General features: G+C 49.8%; 1 protein-coding gene and 1 long non-coding RNA gene across 2 annotated transcripts in view; both read right to left on the bottom strand.

Annotated features, from left to right (window-relative positions):
• Positions 1-1093: 1093 nt before the first annotated feature.
• Positions 1094-9240, bottom strand: LOC108518611 (uncharacterized). Its single transcript, XR_001882409.1, has 3 exons — positions 8685-9240; positions 8382-8451; positions 1094-1112 (listed from the first exon to the last, which is right to left on the bottom strand). It is a non-coding gene; the product is annotated as an uncharacterized LOC108518611 (long non-coding RNA).
• A 243-nt stretch (positions 9241-9483) lies between these two features.
• Positions 9484-22744, bottom strand: part of RBPMS (RNA binding protein, mRNA processing factor) — a 170736-nt gene continuing 157475 nt past the window's right edge. Inside the window, exons 8-10 of the mRNA XM_017857103.1 lie at positions 22579-22709; positions 10557-10693; positions 9484-9710 (exon numbers count right to left, since the gene is read on the bottom strand). Of these exons, the coding sequence (XP_017712592.1) occupies positions 9557-9710; positions 10557-10693; positions 22579-22709 (422 nt within the window). The 3' untranslated portion in view covers positions 9484-9556. The remainder of the gene's footprint in view (positions 9711-10556; positions 10694-22578; positions 22710-22744) is intronic.

The following is a 22744-nucleotide window of genomic DNA, read 5'->3' as shown; positions in this document are numbered from 1 at the left end:
CCCTATCAGAAAGCTGCCTGGGGTGGTGGGAGGCAGGCTCCCCAGTGGAGCACACATCTAATAATGCCTGCTCCTGGGTCGGCACTGAGAGGTACCGTCAGAGTATGAAGTGACTTAAGCCCCTCAAATGCGGTCCAACCTCCTTGGCCAGAACTGCTTGGTTCTCTGTCCGTAGCAGGAATCTTGTTCCTTTCGGATCCATCTTTTTTTATAGGCCCCTCAGAGGGATGCAGCCTGCTGCTTTATTTAGGCTGAGCCATAAACCGCCACAGACTTGCCCCTGGCGTTCCTGCAGCTCTAAGCCAGGCTTTCCAGAGACCCAGCAGCAAGGTCACCTCTGGGGATGCTACATGAGGATTTTTTTTTTTAGACTACATTTCCTGCTAGTAGCTGACGAACTGAGGAGTGACAGGTGATATCGACTGAAAAGACAGATCACCAAAAAATCATGACCTACTAAAAGGCCCACAGTCTGGAGAAATTCACTGAGAAATCTATGATTCAGTCATGCCCAAGGGTAATTATCCTGTGTCCCCAAGTCATCAAGAAATGGCTGATCATACTCAGTATAACTGGATTAATAAGATGGGGGGATATACACATTACATCTGAAACAGATTTCCAACAAAATGATTAATTTCCCCCCAAAAAGGTGACACTTAAAGGGAAAAGCTTCATTTCAGTAACATTTCCTTAGGCGGAATCCCTCACTCCAGGTGCTGCTGGACAGCCACGTGTTCATGGTACCCAAATACTGGGGTGATGCGCTTTAAAAATATATTAGTTGCTGTCCTGGGATGACCTTCTCTCGGCAGGCCGTGTTGGAGCAGATGTTAAAGAGCTCCGAGCAGAATCACCCGGGGTGGAGGGACACGAGCACCTGGAATGCCTGACCCCACCCCCAGAGGCCCACAGTTCCCATGTGTTCACACTGGCCAACACCTCCGTACCCCGGCCAGGCCATGCCGCCCCTCTGAGGGCTGGTTCAGCCCTGACTCTGTTACTCACCAGCATGCTCCAGTTTTGTAGAACAGCTAGAGAACAGTAGCCACCACTGAAGATTGCATTAATACCCACAAGACAGATTGCAGCCGCCATCACACACCTGGGACCTGGGATGGAGAAAGATCACCCATTAACGGTGCACAGTAAACTCCACTTGGGGCTGCCTTGGTCTTGAACACCGGCCTGCTCTGAGGGCAGAGAGCCGAGAGGCAATGACAAAAGAGATCAAAGGCCTCTGCTGCTGAGCTGAGGACGAGAGGATGCTGCAGGATGGCCTTGGATATACAACATGAAAAGCTCTCAGCCAGGAAAACACACTGAGGAGTTGGTGGAGCAAGTGAGAGGAGGCTCCTGGGGGCCAGCGAGGAAGGACATTCCAAGAAAAGCATGTGAACTCTTCACTGAGGGTGCACTAGGAGGCTGCGGGCCCAGCAAGCAGAACTCTGCACCCACGTCCCTGTGGTTGCATCCCAAGGGCTGTGGCCTAGACCCCGAGGACCATCCAAAAGCCCTGCAGAGGAAAGGCTGGGACCTGAGGCCCCCACACAGCAAGATCCAGAAACAACTGCCTCCAGGAGGCTTCGAAACACAGCAGCTTTGATCAGCCCAAGGCCATAAGAAATCCCTGTCTGACACAGGCACCAAGGACTAACCTTTGCTCTAAGCACCTCCTGGAAAACAAAAACTAAAAGGATGCACATTTGTGAACCCATCTGGCTACTCCCTAGGGTCTAAGAATTTTGAAATACGAAGGTGCAAAGACCCAGCAAAGAATCGGTTTCTAATATTCCTCCTGCAGGCACAGCTGTCCCCGAGCCAGCTGGTTACAGCAAGGATTCTGGTGCCAGGGAAGGAAGCCCAATTCCCTGCATGTGGACACCAGCGGTCTATTTCCCACTAGCGTTTCTCAGATCTCCCTTACTGCAGACAGACCGTGTCCAGTATGCGAGGCGTTGAGAACTGGAGCGCATAACGCGCTGCTGCATACTGTCCGGGTTCCCCAGAAAGGTGGCACTGGCTCAGCTGGCACCTCCGAGTGGCCCCACCAGGACTCTTCAGGGGGAGGGGACTGCCTGTGCTGAAACCCAGCTCTGGAATCAAGGGTGAGCCTGAAGACTACCTCCCTAGGACATCTCTCTCCTCCGATTTAAGGAAGAAAATATTTTCCCCAGAGCTTCACTATACAACATTAGATGTGATTCTAGTTTCCTAGTAAAAGTTGGGTTATGAGAACAGGAAAATAATTATCTTTGCACATGAAACCTATCAGCTCACCCAATGTCTCCAGCCCCCGTCCACACGGGAGGGAGAGCACGAGCCACCCAGAGCTGCAGAGCCATGCCACGCTTCCCGGGAGGCTGCATTTTTAGGATGATTAAGAAGTCTCTGGGCTTCAGCTAATCAGTGCGACTCCTACAAGCACTGGGATCTTGGGACCCTCCCTCTCCTCCATGTCCCCAGGAGCATAGGGGACAACCTGCTCCTGGGACCCCAACAACACTTGTCTGCACCCCCGGGGTTCCCTGGAGTGGGGCAGTGACATGAGCCAGAGTCCAGCCAGGAATTGCTCTCAGGAGTCGTCGAGCCCCCGGGCCCCATGGCCTGGTCTGAGCATGTGGCTGCCCTCTTTGAACTTCTTCCAGGGAAGAGTCAGGCAGCTCTGCTGATGCACATGCTCAGGAGTCTCCAAGGACTCCAGACAGATCCACAGAAAACAGACAATGGGCAGGAGCAGGTTGGCGGAGCTGCAACTTTCATTGCGTTTGGTTGTCACGTGGTTTGCAGAGGCGCTTGGTGCTTGTGATGTGGCACAGTCCAGAGGACAGTGGTGGCTGGAGGGGCACCCACCGCGTCCACAGGACTGGCAGCATGGGGGGTCTTCAGGCTACCCCAACTGTAGAACTCAGATGGGAACTGTAACAGACCCCAGGGCTGGAAGGAATCGCAGAACCAGGCTTGCGTCTCCTCACTGGGAAAGTGGAGAAAGGTCTCTGAGGGCCCCGCGCTCTCCCAGTGATTCCTTAGTGCCGCATGGGAGCCAAGCCTGCCGCACTTCCAGTCCATTTACTTTAAGATTACAGGAGTTAAATATTTTCCAGACCTCACTAAAGGAGTGTGTTCTGACAAAGAAACCCCGTATAAAGCTGGTGAAGTTCTAGGTCTTTGCTGAGATGTTACCTTCTCAGGCGGACCTTGACTGCTCTGCTACCTTGAAGCAGAAGGCACCAGAAGTGCCGGCCCCACCACACAGCACTAAGCTGCTTACTGGCCTTACTATTTATTTCCTGAATACTATCACCACCCAAACTATTATGTCTATTTGATTACCTATTACCCATCTCCTCCCTGAGACACTGCAGCTGCTCACTGTATTAGCCTTAAGTATGACGGACACTTATGGCGTTAGTAGCCTTAGGTGTGATGTGCAGACCTCACAGCCTCATACTGGTTGCTGGGTGCACCGCAATGTGACAGCGTGACATGGACACGAGGCTTTCTTCTAAGGGGAGGCCAGGGTGACAGCAGGAGCCACCGCAGCTGTCTGGGCCTCTGGAGCCCCAGTGCCTTTCCTCCTTGTTAAGCTCTAAGCTCCGCCTGGGCACCAGCACCTGGGGCTCCACTGAGGATGACTCCAAGCTCACGGCCAAAGACAGGCAAGGCCGTTCCACCCAAAACGGAAGAGAAGGTTAAAACAGCTCCAAATTCCACTGTGTTCTCTGTTCTCTCTTGCCATTTCCTTCTCCAATTTGGGGAGGCTGTAACAACACGTGCTTATAATTTCTGGGCTCTGGTCCTGGTCCATGGCCAGGAAAATTTCAAGAGTCCTGAAAGAAGACCTCCCCCTACATCCCATTTGGCTCCCCAACGCTGGTTCTTCCCTTTCATGAACAGTTCAACTCTTATTTGAATATCCTTCAAGGAAAGCTGCCTCGCTCTGACTGCACGTAAGGAGTGACAGCAACATTGCTCATGCTCTCCTGTTCTCACTGTATCTGGGAAACCGACTATTTTCAATGGTGATTCTGTATTCTGGGCTCTCTGGCACATGGCTGGACCATCAGCAAAACTCCAGTGATGCAGACATAGCCTGTGGCCAGACTCAACACCATCCGACAGCAAGAGGCGGAGCAAATTAAAACACCAGTAACACCCTGTCCCCCTCTGACCACCCCTCTCCTGATGGCCTTGCTTATGCCACAGCGACAGCATGCACATGGCCTGTACATGCTCTCACCTTGGCTGTCCTCACAGCAGGCTGGTCTTGCAGGATCGTGTGCAGTAACTCCCTCTCTTGTACATGTGTCCACAGTTCTCTGCCATTAGAACTTAAGCTCCTGAGGCGCACAGGCCTGTTTTTTCATTTTCCTATCTTGCACACAGCAGACACAACACATGTTTGTCTAGAGAATAAAGTGCTTATTTACATTTCTAATCTAGTCACTGATTTCTCTTTAGCACTAAGAAGTCCAAGTAGATAAATGAAAAATCCTTGAAGGGCCTCTGGGAGTGCAGGCCCTGGCCTTTGAGGATTTGGAAGGACGGCAACTCCTGCTCGTCTTCTGTTCTTTCCATGCCTGGAAAACGAGCTGGGGAAGAAAGCCCTGTCCGCTGAATGGAGACAGCCATGTGAGCCTCTGCCAATGAATGGTATGTGCCTTTCATTTGGCCTTTTTGACAGACTTGTTATAGTTTTAAAATGTTTATATTAGCTCATCAGCACCACTGTTTCCAATTCTAATTTACTTTTGCCTAAGATTACACAGCTTGGATTATAGGGCATCTTGGAAAGGACTTGATCCAAGAGACTAGAAGGAGCTGAAATAATAGATCTGCACTGAGCTGGTCTAACTTTAGATGGGCTGGGAGACTGGACTCTCCCGCGGGCAGGAATAATGGGCGCCATTATCCATACTCCTTCCTCACCTGCTCCCCACAGGCTCTGAGGAAGTCTGGCCCATGGCCCAAGCTTAGCTCAAAACAAATGATTCATCCACGAGAGACATTATATGTTTCTTTTCTTTTTTTTTTTTTTTTGGAGACAGTCTTGCTCTGTTGCCCAGGCCAGAGTGCAGTGGCATGATCTTGGCTCACTGCGACCTCCATTTCCCAGGTTCAAGTGATTCTCCTGCCTCAGCCTCCCTAGTAGCTGAGATTACAGGCGCCCACCACCATTCCTGGCTAATTTTTGTATTTTTAGTAGAGACGGGGTTTCACCTTGTTGGCTGGGCTGGTCTCAAACTTCTGGCATCAAGTGATCCACCTGCCTCAGCCTCCCAAAGTACTGGGATGACAGGCGTGAAGCACTGCGCCTGGCCCATTACATATTCTTATTCCGATCTCACAGGGCTTTTATAAGCCGTACTTCCAAAGGAGGGCAATTGTTCATCCTTCTAGTAGCCATTGCTGAAGGGTCTTGTGAGAAATGATTTGGAAAAAAATTAGGTGAGCAGATACAAATGAAGCCCAGGATCTCTGACACTGGAACCCACGCAACTGCTTCACAATGGATGTCTTCTCTGTGGCCTACATAAATTCTTAAGGGGAAAAAAGCCCTTCCTTAGGTCCCAGGCCAGCATCCTTTGCCAACTTCTCTACCAACTGAAATCACCAAGTCGAAGGTCTTCTCTCACCACGTTTGATTTTCCTAGAGCATCTGACAGAAGTGGCTGGCGCCCCTGCTCCTCCAGCTCCCTCTCCACTCTCTGGGGGCTGCTCTTTCTCTGTTGACTCTTGGCTCTCAGATGTGCTCGGCAAGTGGCCTCTCTTCCGGTTTCATGAACTTCCTCAACAGTCAGTTTATGCCGAGGGCCAGGTCAATGTTTCAAGCCATGCCCTCTCTTGTGTGCTTCAGAATTTCCAGTTACCTCATCCTAGACACCTCCAGTTGAACACCCTACCAGCCTGACAATGGAGAGCTCCACACACTGTTATGGAAGAGGGAGGTGCTCTCAGCAGGGTCCGTGTGAACAGTGCCGTCTGGAGTTGTAAGGCTGCTGGGCACCATGGTAACAGAGAGGTTCCTATGCAACCAAATAAGTAAGGCTTTGGGATCTGTACTTAAAAGTTAATTATGGGTACACAAAGACGAAACAAGGACTTACAAAATTCTGGACTTCATAGACCCTAGACTATATCTAAAATATAGTCTTATAGCTTAAAAATGGTATTCCCTGGAGCAAAAAAAAATCTCTCTCAAAAAGCAAACTTTTAGAATTCACAAGTATTTTAAAATAACATTTTATCTATCACGAAATGTTAACTAATAAAGGACATTGGACATTTAAGAGACAATTACCATTTCCTAACACTACCATTTAAAAAGGGTACTTTTGCGCACACACACACGACATGTAATTTCAAAATAAAGGACAAACAAAAGTAGCTACAAGAAAAGCAGCTAGTACATTGTCTGGGTTTTTAAATATCATCACAGATTAATGTGCAGTATCACACATGAATACTCATCCAAGGATCTCTATATGTGGGAGCCTCCGGTTTCGTTTCTGGCTAAGAGGTTAGGATATGGTTCCCCCAAGCATGAAACACTAGTCTCCCAAGATTCTGTGAAAAAAGGATGACCTGGTTTCAAATAAGCTTGAGGAACACTGTGTACCAGAGCCCCTCCTCTTAAATATTCATGATGTTCATATGGTAATAAAGGCTCCGAGAATCTTTGGGTAAAGAAATTTGTTTCACTGACCTTGGAAGGATCTGTGTACTTCACCTGCGATCACCCCTGAGAACTATTATTATTTGGCTACGCTTGAATATGAAGTATTTGGGTTAAAATATGAAATATGTTGGGTTAGAGGAAGAGTAGACACAATTTTAGCTTACTGATGCTGATGTCCTGAAGCACAGAGCACTCTCTCTAACCTTTCCTATCCCTACCATCAGAGAAAGAGCCGTGAATGGCCTGGTGGCTGCTGGGCTATGACTGGCTGCTCTGAGAATCGTCTGTAAGCTTCCGACACTCTCATGCCCATTACTCATCTCTCTACTGTCTGCTGAGACCTCTCCTTTGCGAACACAGAAGGGGTCTTCTGACTCGGACCGGAGCTCATCCAAAAGGGCCGGCCTCCTGTGTGATGAGAACTTCAAACAGCAGTCCCCCCAGATCTTGAAGGTGACCTGACCCACCAACCGAGACTTCAGGTCAACAGGGCGACTTGCCTGTATAAAATAAACCCTAGCACTTTTTAAAAATCTTATTCAATGCTTTCTTTCTTCTTCACTGACAGGGCACTGACCTGCGCAAGGCCAGCTGTAGTGAGAGGTCTGAAACATTTCTCCACGTAAGTGTAATCTAAGTTGACCAGGGGCCTGTTCTTTCCACAGAATGCCTCTCCAGAAGAGTCTATCTAAATGGCTTCAAATGATCTAACAAAGGCACATGGACTCAGTATTAAGGTGGAAAAAGAAAAGGAACGCTAGTTTCGAATTATTTTTATCTTAGAATAGAAGGTCTCCAAGGAAAGGCCCATGACGCTATTGTAAAATCAGGTACACAGGTTTGCCATGATCTCTTTAGCATTTCTAACAGGACGAGGATCAGCCCCTTCCTCTTCTCATTTTCCTTCCTATTTCGTGAAGGAACTATGTAAACCAAGAGAAGGCTGATGGTGGAACTATAACATTGTAAAAACTTAACTCTAAGTATTAGACTCTCCAAATTCACATACTAAATTAGAGTTTAGAAGAACAGTGCCTTGTACTTCACAGAAATTCAGAATTTCTGAATTACCGAAGGCATTTGGTATTCTGTAGAAATGGAGAAAAGGCATTTGGTAGTTCTCTGAAGCAAAGTTAAGCCTAAAATGGCACAAAAATGCCCATTTAGGATACCGCTTCCTTCATGATGAAAACCTTAAAGGAAAGCCTGCTGGAACTGTGCACTGCACCTTTGGTAGGAAAACGAGGTACTTTAGAATGATGAGAATTTTGGACATGAGGTAATGCAGGGAAACTCATTCTACTAAATCTCCCATAATCAACTACTGTGTAAACGAGTGGATGACTCCTCCTGTAGATAAAGGTTTTGGTTTAATGCTGGCAGCAGGTGAACTACAACCACGTAATAAAACGTCTGACAGCTGTTCCACAGACACTAGCACTGGCTGCTTATTTCTAAGTGGGGAGGCCAGGTACTGGTTTCGTAAGTTAGACTCAAACAGACTAGCACCCATACCTAAGTGAAAACTTCCTCTCGGAAAAGATGCACCGCTACGTAGTTCAAGTGAGTTTAACAAAGATGGACAAAGGAGGTACATAGGTGTGGGTGCAGAGAAAGGAGGAGAGCTGCGTTCATGGCACATCCACCATGTACGGATGCGTACTAGGGGCTTCACACATTCCACAGGAAACCAAGTACTTACATAGTATTCAGCAGAACTGACGGGACTTCCAGCCCTGAGAAGTAGCCTCGGAGGGAGGGAGCCAGCGCATCTGAAAAGACATGTGGAGAGAAGGCCGTGAGCCAGGGCTCCCCAGCATATCCCCATTCTCACGGAGGGTCCTGCTTGGCTGCCACTGCCCCACGGTTCCAAGATGGTACCCACTCACACTAGCCTGTGAGGGTCTCTTCCCCAAGGGGCTGAAAAGCATCAGAGCAGTGTCCTGAGAGGCGTTCCACACACCCTTATGAACACACGGGCAAGCTCTCCAAGGAAAGCACCCACCTCGAGAAGCGCCCGAGGTTCCACCAACTCCTCTGCTCTCATCCTCCTTTTAAAGGTTAGCAGCCATTTTGAGGCTAACATCCGGCACAGCGAACTCCTTTTCCTGGGCCTAGGCTGGTGAAAGGCTATCTAAGGGCTTTCTAAGCAGAGTATGGAAACAGCTGCTTTCGGAAGGAAGGGGCAGTTCATGACCCCATGCACACCAGTGGCTGGCCAGGACTTCTTCGCGATTCTGTTCCTGTTCTTTTAGAAAAAGGGTTCCAGCTTCTTGGCACTGTGGGTGTCTGGTACCCCAGGCCCTCTGCTCACCCTGCTAAGGAGATGGGCCTACAGCCTTTAGCAAGTAGCCTCCCAGGTGGGACCAGCAGCCCTGTCTCTTCCATTAGCTTTCCAAAGTGGAAGGCCAGACGCAAACACAGGTGGATTGAGCAACACTTTGTCCATCTGGCAGCATATTCCAGGTCCTATGCCAAGGAAAATATGGAGGGGGAAAAAAAAATGGCTGGGCGTACTGGCTTACACCTGTAATCCCAGCACTTTGGGAGGCCAAGGCAGGCGGATCACCTGAGGTCAGGAGTTCGAAAGCAGCCCGATCAACATGGAGAATCCCCATCTCTACTAAAAATACAAAATTAGCTGGGCGTGGTGGCGCATGCCTGTAATCCCAGCTACTTGGGATGCTGAGGCAGGAGAATCGCTTGAACCCGGAGGGCGGAGGTTGCGGTGAGCTGAGATCGCGCCACTGCACTCCAGTTTGGGAACAGAGCAAGATTTCATCTCAAAAAAAAAAAAAAAAAAAAAAAACACGGAACAAAACAAAAACCAAAAGGGAAAGCGCACTTAGTCCTTAACAGCACCCATCACCGGCCATGTCAGTTTCGGACACAGGAAGGAGATGCCCGCCTGTCACCGCTCTTCCTTTCACACGGAGGCAGCATGGTCGCCCCATGACCACCATGAGCGGCCCAGAAGCACGGCTGGAGTGGAGAAGGCGAGGCCTGCGGGGCCAGGTGAGGTGGTGCCCTCCTGCAGGGTGGCAGAGGAGGACTTACTCAGATCTCCAAAGCTTAACGATGAAGCAGGAGCCATTCTGGCTGAAAGGGAGGTGCAGGGCGGTCTGGGAAGCAGTGCTGCACAACGCAGGGCTCTGAAGGGACTGGTGGAAAGCTCCTGCCTCATCTTGTTTTATAGGTGTGGACACCAACTGAGGTCTGGGGATTCTCAGTGACCTGGGTCACAGGGCCCAGTGGGGTCAGAATCCAGGATGAGGTCCCATGAGATCCCGACTTGATTCTAAAAGCAGGGATGTCTAGAAATTGGGTCCTAGAGAAATCCGACAGCACCCTGACCTTGCCCCTGGTCCGAGCACAAGAAGGCCTGAGAGTCTCTTCCCCACGGGCCTCCTCATGAGCGGTTCTTTCCTCACTGGCCTCACTGAGTCAGGAAATGCAGGCTTAGGACACAATGGAGCTTCTGCCTGCACGACTCCCTCAGGCCGCCTGTGCATTGGGTCTCCTCTGGCGACCATGCCAGATATGACCAGAGATCAGATGACCAGCACGAGCAGGCTCCTCAGTATCAGGGAAAGGCAAAGTTGCTGTCCTCAGGGCCACCAGCTGGTACCAAAGCTCATTTAAGGCAGGGCCGGGGTCACTCCCAGCACTCATTGCAATTACAGGGACAAGGGTCAGAAACTTCCCATGCAGGGAGGCTGGAGAACACACACTGGGAAATTAGAAGTGTGTTCAGAACAAAAGGAGGGCAATAGTGGGGAAGATGGGAGTGAGGTAGGGACGGGCAGGGAGGGGGACAGAAGGGTCCAGGGAATGAGAAGGAGAGCAGAGGTGGGGAGAAGAAAGAACTCATACCTACCCACGGCTCACGGCCTGGTGCATCTGAATCCACTTGCTCACTAAGCAAAGAGCAGAGTTGGAGCTGCCTTCCTGAGACAGGTGGGAAAGGATGGGGCAGGGACACAGAGCCCCCATGGCAGGTGGGGGGCTGGACACCTAAACACACAGTAGAGGGTGATGGGTCTGTGTGCACTGGGTCAGTGTGGAGCGCAGTGGTGCGACTGGTGCGGCCTGGGTGTGGGTTGGGGCACTGAGCCCCGACGAGGCCAAGACACGACGGTGTTTCACAGGAGACAGAGGAAGGGGAGGGCTGCCCGGGGAGGAGAGCCGCACAGTGGATGGCATGGTTCTGCTTTCGGTGCAGGTGACTGCGAGAAGGAAGCCCGGCCCCAGCCTCTCTGACCAGCTCTCGCACACAGCCCTCACGTTCTCACTCGCACAGGTGCCTGCGGGGTTGGGGACGAGCGAGCAGCCCGTCGTCAGGCTCTAGTCGGCCTGGTCGAGGCGCACTCCAGAGTGACATGAAGGTGGGTTCCGAGCTGTGGGGTCCAGGGGGGCTGTGCTCAGCTGAGGAGTGAGGACGCCAGCGATGCAATAGGTGGCTGCTCCTCAGAGTGGATGTGGTGGCGGGTGGCGGACACACAGACCCCTGAATTCATTGCTCTTGTGTCTCAGGCTAGGACACTACGTGCTTGCCAAGTGGGGGGCTCTTCTCACCGCATCCACAGACACCCACGGCCGCCTCCTCTTCCAGCCTGAGAGGCTGCGCTGCGCCCAGCTTCCAGCAGAGGGCAGTGCCCCCCAGGCCAAGTCTGAGCGGCTCATCCAGGTTCCTGCACCGCAGCCAGGCAGAGCCGCAGGGCTCATGGTGCACAGCAGAGTTCGGGCAGCCGGCCCGGGTGGTGGGAACAAGCTGCTCTGCGCTAATCACTGTGTGGGGGTAATGAGGAGAGGGTTCTTTCTTAGCCCCATTCGGGCTGCTTGTTCTGCTCGGCTTTTGGCCCCAGGTCATTCCTGCCCATCCCATAAGGGCTGCTTTACAGTTCTTAACAGGGGAAAACCTACAGTTCCCTCCAGACTGCCTGCGTCAAGGTCCTCTCCAAACAGTTCAGCAGGCTAGTTTAGGGCTCCTCATTAGAATAATGTAACAAGGGCTGGCCTTCCATGCAAGGCAGTGGCCCCTGACATTTCTTCATGCCATGTATAGAAAACGTATGTGTACACACACGCGCGCGCGCGCACACACATCCTTTCTCTCTTCCCCCATAGTTCTCACTCAAATGTGCACACTCAGTCTTGCACACAATTCCAGGGGCTTCTCAAGACCCTGTGAGAAACTTTAACACAATATACTTAACCAAACTGACCCTGATACTTAGTCTGTGCCAGAGACTGCGCTAAGCACTTCACACGGCCTGTGACATCTAAGGCAACATGGACGACCCTGGGAATCTTCTCCACTAGAATTTAACAATAGTCATAACAGTTGTTACTATGTTAGAGTTCACTACCCAGGGTCACACTGTTTGGGATTCTACCATCACTCTTCTTCAGGAATGCTCTGAAAATGCAGTGCCCCTGCATGGCTAACACTGTAAGTCTCCAACACTTAGCATGGTGACGGACTGGACAACAGGAGAGCACCAAGACACCCAGGAAAAGCAGCAGCTCAGGGTAAAACCCAAATGGAATGCTAGAGAAAGCGGCAGCCACCCATAAAAATAATTTCCATCCTTTCCCATTTATAGATGAGAAAATGAAAGGCCAGAGGATTAAATACAGACAGAATTTATGTTCCTAATACTGATGCCAAGGACAGGAAGACCTTGACTAGTCTCGGGAGGATGCCCTGCCTGAAGCAGCAGCCCTTCTGCAGCGGTGAGTGACTGGCACAGGGTAAAACCCTAACACTACAGTAATGATTTCCACTGCACTGTGCCCTTTCTAGGGGCTGAATCCCACTATCATACCTGCCCTTAGAAGAAGTCACAAGAAGTGCTTAGCAGGTGACTGGCTCAATTAATAGTCACTACTGAAAGTAAACACTCTCTGGTTTGACTGTTTTCTTCTCTGGGGAATGAAGGGGTAAACCTAGACAGTGGTTCTCAGGTTCCTGGACCATCGACATCACCTGGGAACTTGTCAGAAATGCCAAAACTCTGGGAGGGGCATCCAAACAGCACTGTAACCAGCCCTCCAGGTGATCACCAGGTACATGCTCAAGCCTGACAGATGCTGCTCTTAAAGTTTCAAAAAGTATGGCTGGATGAACACTGGTCTAGAAATGCTCTAATGTCAAGGACATGAGAGAGAAACGCACACTTTGGTCCCTTCAGCCGTTTCTTGATACATATCGGCACAGTAAGGGCTCCGAGAAGTTCCATAAAGAAACCGGTTTGACTTGATCTAGACCTGTGCTGCCCAAGTTTATCCCACTGCAGGATCTCCGGATTATGGAACAGCTGTGCATCCCTGTGGGTGTTGAGAAATGCTTGTCCGGAAGGCCCCTTGCAGTGGTAGCATTTGGCGGATCTAAGAGGCTGGGCTGTGCCATCTGCATGCTCTGAGCTGGAAGACAGACCGCCAAACCAGCTAGTGCTCTGATGTCTCATTCACATGGAGCAGCTAGAGATTTTCTCTTACCTTCCCTAGCGCAGGTGCTGTACCTGAATGCAGGTTTCCCTTGCACCACATTCAGAAGTCAGCTATCCCTCTTTGAACAAAATAGTTAATGACAGTAGCTCGGGCAGGGTGCACTGGCTCACGCCTATAAACCCAGCACTTTGGGAGGCCGAGGCGGGCAGATCATGAGGTCAAGAGATAGAGACCATCCTGGCTAACATAGTGAAAACCCGTCTCTACTAAAAATACAAAAAATTAGCTGGGCATGGTGGTGCTCGCCTGTAGTCCCAGCTACTCGGGAGGCTGGGGCAGGAGGATTGCGTGAACCTGGGAGGTGGAGGTTGCAGTGAGCTGAGATCACGCCACTGCACTCCAGCCTGGCAACAAAGCGAGACTCCATCTCAACAAAAGACAAAACAAAACAAAACAAAACAAAACCCACAGTAGCTTAAACAAGCTGTTTTATGTAAACAACAGGAATGTTATATCAAACTAATGGGTTAATGTTTTGAAGGCATGGATATTCTCAGGCAGGTTTCCATGACTCTCCCCAGAATGGAGCCCTGAAGTCCCCTGGAGGGCTCATTCCCAATGCGGAGCAACTGCAGGGAACCACTCACACAGTGACTGACTGCCATCAACTCCGCCCCGCCCACTCCAGACCTCAGGACCCACTTTTGGGTGGCACCACCAAATAAAGCACGCTAGGCCATGACAGCAAGCTCTGTCAGAGAACGCCAGGCGAAGAGAGGCCGCCAAGCCCAGCATAAGCTGGTCCAACAAACTCCAAACTCATCGACCAGGCTGGAGGGATGATGTGCAATACAAAAAGATTGTCTTCCTTACCTCACAGTGCTGACTGCAAGATTCTTTTAAATAGCAACCCTCACCTCCATTTCTAATAAAGCACTCACCAAAACTGGAAGAACACTTTTTAGGAATTTCGCTGCTGCGTGAAATGAGGCCCTCTTGTAAAGGAACCACTCCTCCTCTCCCAGCCCCCCAGAATCGGCAGCCTATACTCTTTCTCAGCAGGCTCAGAGGCATGAAAATGCCATCAGCATTCTTCACTACCTGTCTGGCACCTAATACTCCTTGCCTAGGGCAATTAAGTCGCTATGATCTAGGCAGAATGTCAAGATTTATATGACTTGGTCCTTGGCTAAGGCTGCCATCTCACCTGCCTCAACAGCTGGAAAGAGGTGAGCAAGAAAGTCCTGGCTGGAGAAGGCCATGCTCCCCGCTGGCCTTGTGCTCTTGCAGGATCTTCCAGTCATGATGGCAGGTGCTACTGAGGTCCGAGCCCAGGCAGGGACAAGGTCTAGACCACAAGGACAAGGTCCTAGGACTCTGAGTACATGCTGGTAAGCCCGATCAAAGCTGGGTTTAATTAAACAAAAGCCTCCAGGGAGAATTTCCTCTCCTGGGCTCTTAGACCCTTTTCCTGTCTGTCCTAAGCACAAGCTAGGCTCTGCTTCCAAACAGGCATGTGAAATGTGTCCAGACATCTCAGAAGTTCACTCGAGATGCCACTTGGGTTAAAGGCACCCAAGCGTGTAACACCCTGTGTCAGATTAAGTCCACAGTGGTTGCTTGTCATCCATATTTAATTCTGTCAGTCTGTTAATTTTTAACTATGTTTGCTATCAAGGGCCATTAGAGGTCCCCAGGAGCTGAGCTCAGTGAAGCGCATAGAACTTCGTGGCAGAACGCACAAAGCTTGAAGTTGGGGCGCCCCACTTTCCCATCCTGTCGCTGGGTCTGGCCTTCCCCACCGGCAGCACAAATCCTGAATAAAACATGATTCCATTTGGAGTTGATTTTCCTTTTCCCCTACTGTCACAATTGGTTTTCTTCACAGAAAAGTTCCCTTTCCCCTTTTAGGAAGGCTACATTTTATAATCCCAAAGTTTCTCTGCAGCCCTGGTTTTGTTTCCAAAGCAGTTAGAGTTCACATACTTTCCAGATGGCATCCAGGTACCTATGCCTATAGAAGGAAGACAAAAACCTTGGGTGCACAGCCAGTTGACCCAACCAGAGAGCCTCGTCTCGGTATACGCCACAGCCACGGACCATTCTCGCCTCGGCTCCAGTGCTTCTCTTCTTTACCAAAGTAAAAAGCCCGGGCCCTTAGGTTTCTCTTATCGGGGTCCTGGTCAGGAGTCCCTGTGTCCTAAGTGCTCCTCAAGCTTACAGGGAGGGCTCAGGAGCCTCTGGGCCACGCCAGATCAAATCCTGACAAAGGGAAGGCATTAGAAGAGCTATTTTAATCATAACTATGACTTTAAGCCAAACATGTTACTGTTTCCTGCAAAATAAACCCATGGAGATGTGCATTCTTCCCATTTATAGATGATGAAACTAAGGCTCAGTGCAGTTACAACCAACTTGCCTAGGATCCCAAATTTAGTAGAGTGGGTAGAAATTGTCATTAAAATCTGGTTTGATTTAAAAAACTGGGTCCCAGTTAGGTGCCAGGCCCTCAGCAGCACCTGACTGTGACAGCTGGGCCACACGGTTGTTAATCCCAGGGAACAGCCGAGCGCAGACGGCACTTCCAGGTGCAACTTGTTGGGACTCAGGGTTGGGCTCTTACTGCTAATAAGGACAGGGGAGAAGGTGTGCAGGATCTGGGGAGTTTAACCTTCCACAAAGGACAACATGGAACACACCTAGAAACCTGGACAACAGTGTACCAAATGGAGAGTAATGGAGTAATGGAGAGCAATGCTGCCCCCAGTCAGGAGGAGGCCCATGTTGAGATGTTCTGTCAATCCTGATTAATACTGTGATTTCGGCCAGGCGCGGTGGCTCAAGCCTGTAATCCCAGCACTTTGGGAGGCCAAGATGGGCGGATCACGAGGTCAGGAGATCGAGACCATCCTGGCTAACTCTGTGAAACCCCGTCTCTACTAAAAAAATACAAAAAACTAGCCGGGCGAGGTGGCGGGCGCCTGTAGTCCCAGCTACTCGGGAGGCTGAGGCAGGAGAATGGTGTGAACCCAGGAGGCAGAGCTTGCAGTGAGCTGAGATCCGGCCACTGCACTCCAGCCTGGGCCACAGAGTGAGACTCTGCCCAAAAAAAAAAAAAAAAAAAATACTGTGATTTCTAGGGAAGTCTCCTTGGGGTGAGTGACCCTGGCCAAAGTCACACAGCCATACACAAGGGGACTGACTCTGGTTTCTGAACAGCATTTCCTTCTAAAACTGCCCAACATGGAGAGGCCTGGGCCTCAGTAGCAGCAGCTCTGGACAAAAGAACATCTTTCCCTAACACCCGGGATGGATGCTTCTGGAGGACTGCTTCTAAAGAGGCCAGTTGGGGTGGAGGACAAAATGCTGACGTCTCTCACTGCAAATGAGGGAAGAGGTGGAGAGGGTCGCCAGGGAGAGAGCATCTGCCTGGCCGGGGGTGGATTCTCGGGTTTCATGGCAGAACTGTGAAGAGAACAATCTCCCCAAGTACAAGATGTAACTCAGTTGCCTGGAAATGAGGCTGAGGAGAATCCTAGCAGAAGGACTGTGGGAAGAAAGTGCCAGAAAGTCCAGGGAGGAATGGGCTGGGTGACCCGTGGTTCTTTCTCCAGTTTCTCCAATAGGAAAGTGAGATAAGGCCACAGCTGGAAAGGTCAGGGACAGTGGGTTTGTGTAAAGTAACTTGCGAGGGCAAGGGCCATTACAACTCTGGGATTTCAGCTGCCCAGCCCCCTCCACCCCGGATGTATTTCCTGTCAGAAGGGTGTGCTGGTGGCCGTGTCCGGCCTGGTTTGGGGAGGCCCCTCTTGGGGATAAGCTCTCCCAGTGCTGGCAAAAGCTGTGGAGATCACACTGCCAGGAGCAGGGCAGGTGCTGTCAGTCGGTGCTGTGGGTGGCGCTTGCACTGCAATGCCTCATCTTACTCCCGTCATTCCTTCATGCTTTCCAGTCTTCCATTTGGCTCCAGCCGTGAGGCCTCTGCAGCCCCCGCTGGCGTCATCCACATGTGCTGACCATCCTGTCTTAACTGTCACTGCCTTGTGGATAGCTAAGGATTAGTCTGGGCTTCCTTCTCCTTAGTGAAAATTCAAGTGCCCCTTAAAAGATCCCTGGGAAGGGCTACCTTGAAAGCAAACATTTATGAAGCCCTTCTAATATGCCGGGCACTCTCTTAAGTGTGTACATGAAGGATTACTGGCCCTTTTCCTGAAGCCCAGAGAGGTTAAGAAATTTGCTCAACTGAGGTCGCCCAGCGTGTAAATGGCAGAGCTCGTGTCTGGCCAGGGAGTTCCAAAGCCTGTCCTTTCGACCCTACATTCCTGCCACGAAGCCCCGCAGAGCTCTCCGAAAGCCGCAGCTCAGAGCACAGGCCCTGCCTCAGGAGGCAGGCATAGAAATCGCCCCAGGAAGGGCCTGGGAAAGGAAAGGAGACCCAGCCCACTCTCACAGGAGGCTGGCGCTGTGCGCATGAGGCCTGGCCTCCTCGTCCTCCCCTCCTCCTGTGAGAGCTAAGCCAGGTGCTCCTAGAAAGCCTCACCAAACAGGAAATGAGGCCAGGCTGGCTCTATCAGGAGACAGAGCGCTAGAGGGGTGGCTTCTCACAGTCTGACCTTCACAGAGCTGCAGGCTGAGAGGGAAAGGTAAATGTCAGAGGATTAACAGTTTCATTTATGTCTGAAAACAATGGAAGGCCTTGGGCAGAACAGCCCCAAAGGCAAGCTCTGCAGTCCTTCAAAGCCGTGGTTTTCCGGACAGTCACAGCCACAGCCACAGCTCTGGAGCAGACAGTATACATCTTAGGAAGCCCAGGCCTTCAAGGACCAGGCAGTCAGGGGACAAGTGCTAAAGTGACTTGAGAGTCACAGAGCAAGCACCGGGAATCTCCGGACGCCTGCCTTGCTTTGGGGAGGCAGGACTGCCAGGTGCGGTGTTGAAGCCAACTCCCTGGGGCCCCAGACATGGCTCTTTCACAGGTTTACCTGTGGGACCAACGACCTTACAGCACTGGCCACTGTACAGGAGGTGGAAGCCAAAACCATCAGAGTCCTTGCCCTGTGAGCCGCCCATGCACCTGGAGGGGATCCACAGCTGTCTCGCTGCTGGGAGACTCCTAAGGCGCTCGTGCACACTGAGGTCCATACGCAGCACTGCCCTCGAGACATCCCCCAATACCCATGTATTTAAAACGTACCTGACACCAAAGCAGAAGCCCTTGTGTCTTTTGCCTCAGTGTTTCCTACAGGGCATAGTGATGCAGACGCTTAACACAATTTGCTTTTCTTAAAATCTAGTTTTCAGAAGTCCCACCCTGCTGATGAGCAAATGCCCAGATACAGGGGTAGTGGGGACAGCCCTGCAGTTTGGGTAGCCCACCCACTATTCCCAGGCCCATCTACTCCTCTCTGAGTTCCCTTCCCGGTTAGCCTATGTCTCTCTTCCCATGGTCCACTTCTGTATTTATTTTGGGTTTAACCTTTAAAATTTTTCCAGTGTGTCACAGGGCCATCCCAAGGGACATGCATGCCTTGTCCTCAGGCAGTCTGTGTTATAATTTTAAAACTTTTGGTTTATGTCCAGGTAAGCCGTACAGCAGCCCTATTAGAAATCCGAGAGAACTGCTGTTACCCTGGACAAATGAGGCCTCTGAAGAGGAATCAGGTAACCAGGACTTTCTCTCTCAGTCCTACTTACCTACAGAAGCTTCTGGCTGCACACTGTGACTCTGCCTGAAGTAGAGGGTGCATGGTGTTGTGTTTTGAGTATGTGGTAAGGACAGTATACTTTACCGGCTTTCTCTCTGCCCCATCACAAGACTGAAAGCAAAACATGAGCTCAAACCTAAGAAGCGCAAGTGTGTGAATGTGAGGTGACAGAACAGCTGTGTGCTCTCTTCAGTGTATAAGCTTTTTGAAAGCAACAGATGAAAGCTTCCTCTCCTAATTAATACATTTCAAATACCAATGACCTTGAAAGTCAACTGGATGATCACTTTTAAAAATGTTAACGATCTTCTTAGCAATCCAACGTCTCTGCTGCACAAGGTCGCTCTTTCATCTCTAAACATTAAGTCAGTACTGAGGCTTTTAGTCCTATTACCTTATCCAATAATTTCTAAAAAACGGGATCTGACGGCAAATAAGTATCCTTACTTTAAAGCTGGGAAATCTGAAGGGGTACCAGACCACAGCTGCAGCCGGGGCAGAGCTAGAAATGTGACTCAACTTCTTTTCAATGACACTTTGTCTCCTGGTCTTCCTTCCTGTGGATCCCAGTGGGCAGACTGGACACTGCACCCGTACATTTCACAGGGACTCCCCTAGCTAGACGCAGCATCCCTGCTGAAGTGAGGTCTCCTGGTGGATGAGATGCTTCCAACATGCAGCTCTTGGTGGCTCTTCCGGGAGCCCAGGCAGAGACAAGCAGCAGTGGTGTGACCTCGGCTCCAGGACCTTGCCTCTCCAGCAAGCTCGTTCTGAGTCCTTCTATGTAAAATAGACTTGGTGTCACAGGCCCAATTCTCCCAAAACCTCAGTCAAAGAGTAACACCTTTGCTCCAACATTGCATCACCATGAAAACAAAACGCTGCAGTCTACTTGAGATCATTTTTGCTCTGATTAAAATTTTTATTGAAATCTCTCAAAGGTCGTCAAGAAATAGTTTTTTGCGAAAGGGGGGAAGATAGCTAACAAATTCAACATGGGAGCTCCCTCTGCTGGTCTGCAGTAGGTTGGTATGTTACAAACACATTCCCAGAGACAAATCTAATTTGCTGGAGAAGTGGACAAAAGACAGGTGTGTTGGGCTTTGCCTCAGGAGAGAAACACTAGAAGAAAAAAAAAATCCATGTCTCAAAATAGAGCATAACATTGCTAAGAAAAACAAAATTATTTAAAGCCTCTCCAAAGACATTATAAGATTTCCAAAACAAAAACTGAATTATCCAATATGGGGAGATGCCCCGTAAAGGCTCCAGTCTGCTCTACCTCCAGTTAATAAAGATTCTCTTGGGCCCTTTGGGTGAAGGTTAAGTGCTGATCCCCTTGGCTTTGCCTCCAAGTCTCTTCTTACAGGCTTCCCATCTACTTAGAGAAGAAAGATCCAAGGAGTCACTGGAGTGAGGCCTTTCCAAAATTCCATTAAAGAATAAGTCTGTGGTGAGCCAGCACCTCGGAGTGGAAAGAGCCAGGCCTGGGAGGCAGGTGACCTGGGTCTAGTCATGGTAGAGCCACTTCAGATTGTGGATAGCTCCCTCCATCTTCTCAGGCCTGTTTCCTCATCTGTCAAATGGGTCAGACCAGCTGATCTGTAGAGCCTCTACTAGCTCATTCTGATTCTCACACTGCACAAATAAATTTAAATAACGGAATTTGTTCACAGAGTCCATGCCTGCACTGGGAATGACTCCAAACAAGAAGTGGCGTTGAAAACTGGTATCAGATGAGAGTCCCACCAAATCTGGGACCGATGTGGCAGAGCTAAGTGGATTCCAGTTTGGGAAAGTCTCAAGATCAAGAACTCCCAGGGGAGGGTGCCACCATGGGCAATGCATCCCATTAAGTCAAATGGCTGAGTCCATCTAATCTTGGCACTGTCTCTCCCCATCCTTCCTTACAATGGCATATGCTTTCTAATCTCTTAAGACTCTTTAGGCCCTTCTCTTACCATACCGTATCTCCAGAATTACTTGTGATTTTACCCATTACATGAATGAAGAATGGGCAGATGTCATATCCAAAAGCCACCATTCCCAGTACTTTCTGGCCGTTGTCAACTCTTGATATGGCTATTCAGAAGACTATGCAAACCACTGTTTCATGGTATTTATTAACATCTGCCTTAACTGCCACGTGATCTGTACCCGGCAGTCTAGCAAGAGGAGACACCATCCAGAGCAGGGGTGGGAGGTGGCAAGCAAAAGGGGCTCTTAGTTGCCCCATGTCATCCACACATTTATCCGCAGCCTGCTACAAAGATCCTAATGACTCAGCAGAAGAAACCCACAGGTTCACATTTTATCCCCTCACCCCGTTACCTGCCAGTTGTGAGGGTTCCCAAGCACTGACATGGAAAAGGGAAGAAAAAGCAGCAGGGGAAGGAGAAGCCAAAGGCACAGGTAATCCTGGCTCCTTTGTTTTCTGTGCCATGTACTCTCACCACCACCACCACCTACATATTTTTCTTCACTACGTGTACTACTTTCTCCCTTCTTCTCCCAACACAGAGGGCAATCATTACTGGGGCTCAGGCACCAAAGGCAGCCCAGGAAGCCAGGTCGTCAATGCACGCACAATGTGTTGGTAACTCAGTAAAAAGAATTAAAAGATGCTCAGCCAACAACAATCTTGACCCCATGACTTTCAAGAACCCTCGCTGGGGGCTGCTTCTAGGTGGTCTTTATCAAGACAGTGAACTCTGTACAACATAAAAGAGTTTTAAGTCAGAAGGAAGTTTTCTGGGAAGCTTGTTTATTTCATCCAGCCTTGTAAACAAACACTGAGCAAAACAAGCAAATGAAAACTCCACCTGTCCAGCCTAATAATTTTTGAAAATTTAAAATTTAAAGGCTGAATTACACATGCAGAAAGACAAATGAAACCTACATACGTACTTTCTATTTGTTACTGGTCATCAATCTTTGCAGGCCAAAGAATGAGTGATCTCCAAAGGTGAATCTTTACACTGATTACTACTACTTGTGCTAAAAGCAAAGCTAAGAGAATATTTTCTCCAAGGGGAGAGGAAGTGTTAGTATGTAGATAGTAACCTTTGTGGAGAAACAGGAAGTTTGTTTATAAAAATCAGGCTATTTTTAACTAAGAAAGAAAGCCGGTCAGAATAGAGATCTCTGCTTTGACCTGTAATTCCATCTAGACACTATCTTGTACCTCCTTTTCTACAGGGTTTCCTGAAAATGGAGAAAAGGAGCCCTTAATCTTTCCTGTAACATATTTAAGAAAGTAGAGCCTTCCCCCATGGAAGCTTTCCCTTTGGTCAGATTCTTCTCACAGTACACGAGAGTGGAAAACTCTCAACACACAGAAACACGCACAGACGCACATATCCCCTGCTCCTAGCACACACCTTCCTCTGTAGCCCTTCCACACAAGGCACACACGTATACACTCCGGTGATGCCCTCTAGCTAGCTGGGAGCCAAGTGGATAAACTTGCCCCAGTCTCTCATGTGCGATATGAGGTGAGATCATTAAGGAAGAGAGAGGTGTCATTTGGGGCAAACATCAGGCAGTGGGTGATATCATTGCTGTCAGACGATCCTCGTAAGTCCTGAAGGAGTGTCAGCTTGATTTAGAGGGGATCATTAATCTCTTCAAGGTGGATCTGTTAGCTGGATAGGTGTTAGTTGTATGGTGTGCTCTGGGGAACCAAGTTTGAAAGGACTGGAGGTGGAGTGAGTGAAGTCGTGGCCGATGGGTATCAATTACCTGGGCATGCAGTGAAGCGGGATAGGTGAAAGCAGGAGGAGGTAGAGCAGGCGCTAACTCCGCTGGGTACAGAGGGTACGGGGCCCACACTTCAGGGCTACTGGGGTAAAGTGCAGGCACTGTGAGCTCATCTGCAAGAAAAGAATAAGGCGAGAGTTAGTGGTTA

This window comes from Rhinopithecus bieti, unplaced genomic scaffold, assembly GCF_001698545.2.
Source record: "Rhinopithecus bieti isolate Rb0 unplaced genomic scaffold, ASM169854v2 scaffold_2077, whole genome shotgun sequence".
Lineage (NCBI taxonomy): Eukaryota > Metazoa > Chordata > Mammalia > Primates > Cercopithecidae > Rhinopithecus > Rhinopithecus bieti.
This window is presented reverse-complemented; position numbering and strand designations above follow the sequence as displayed.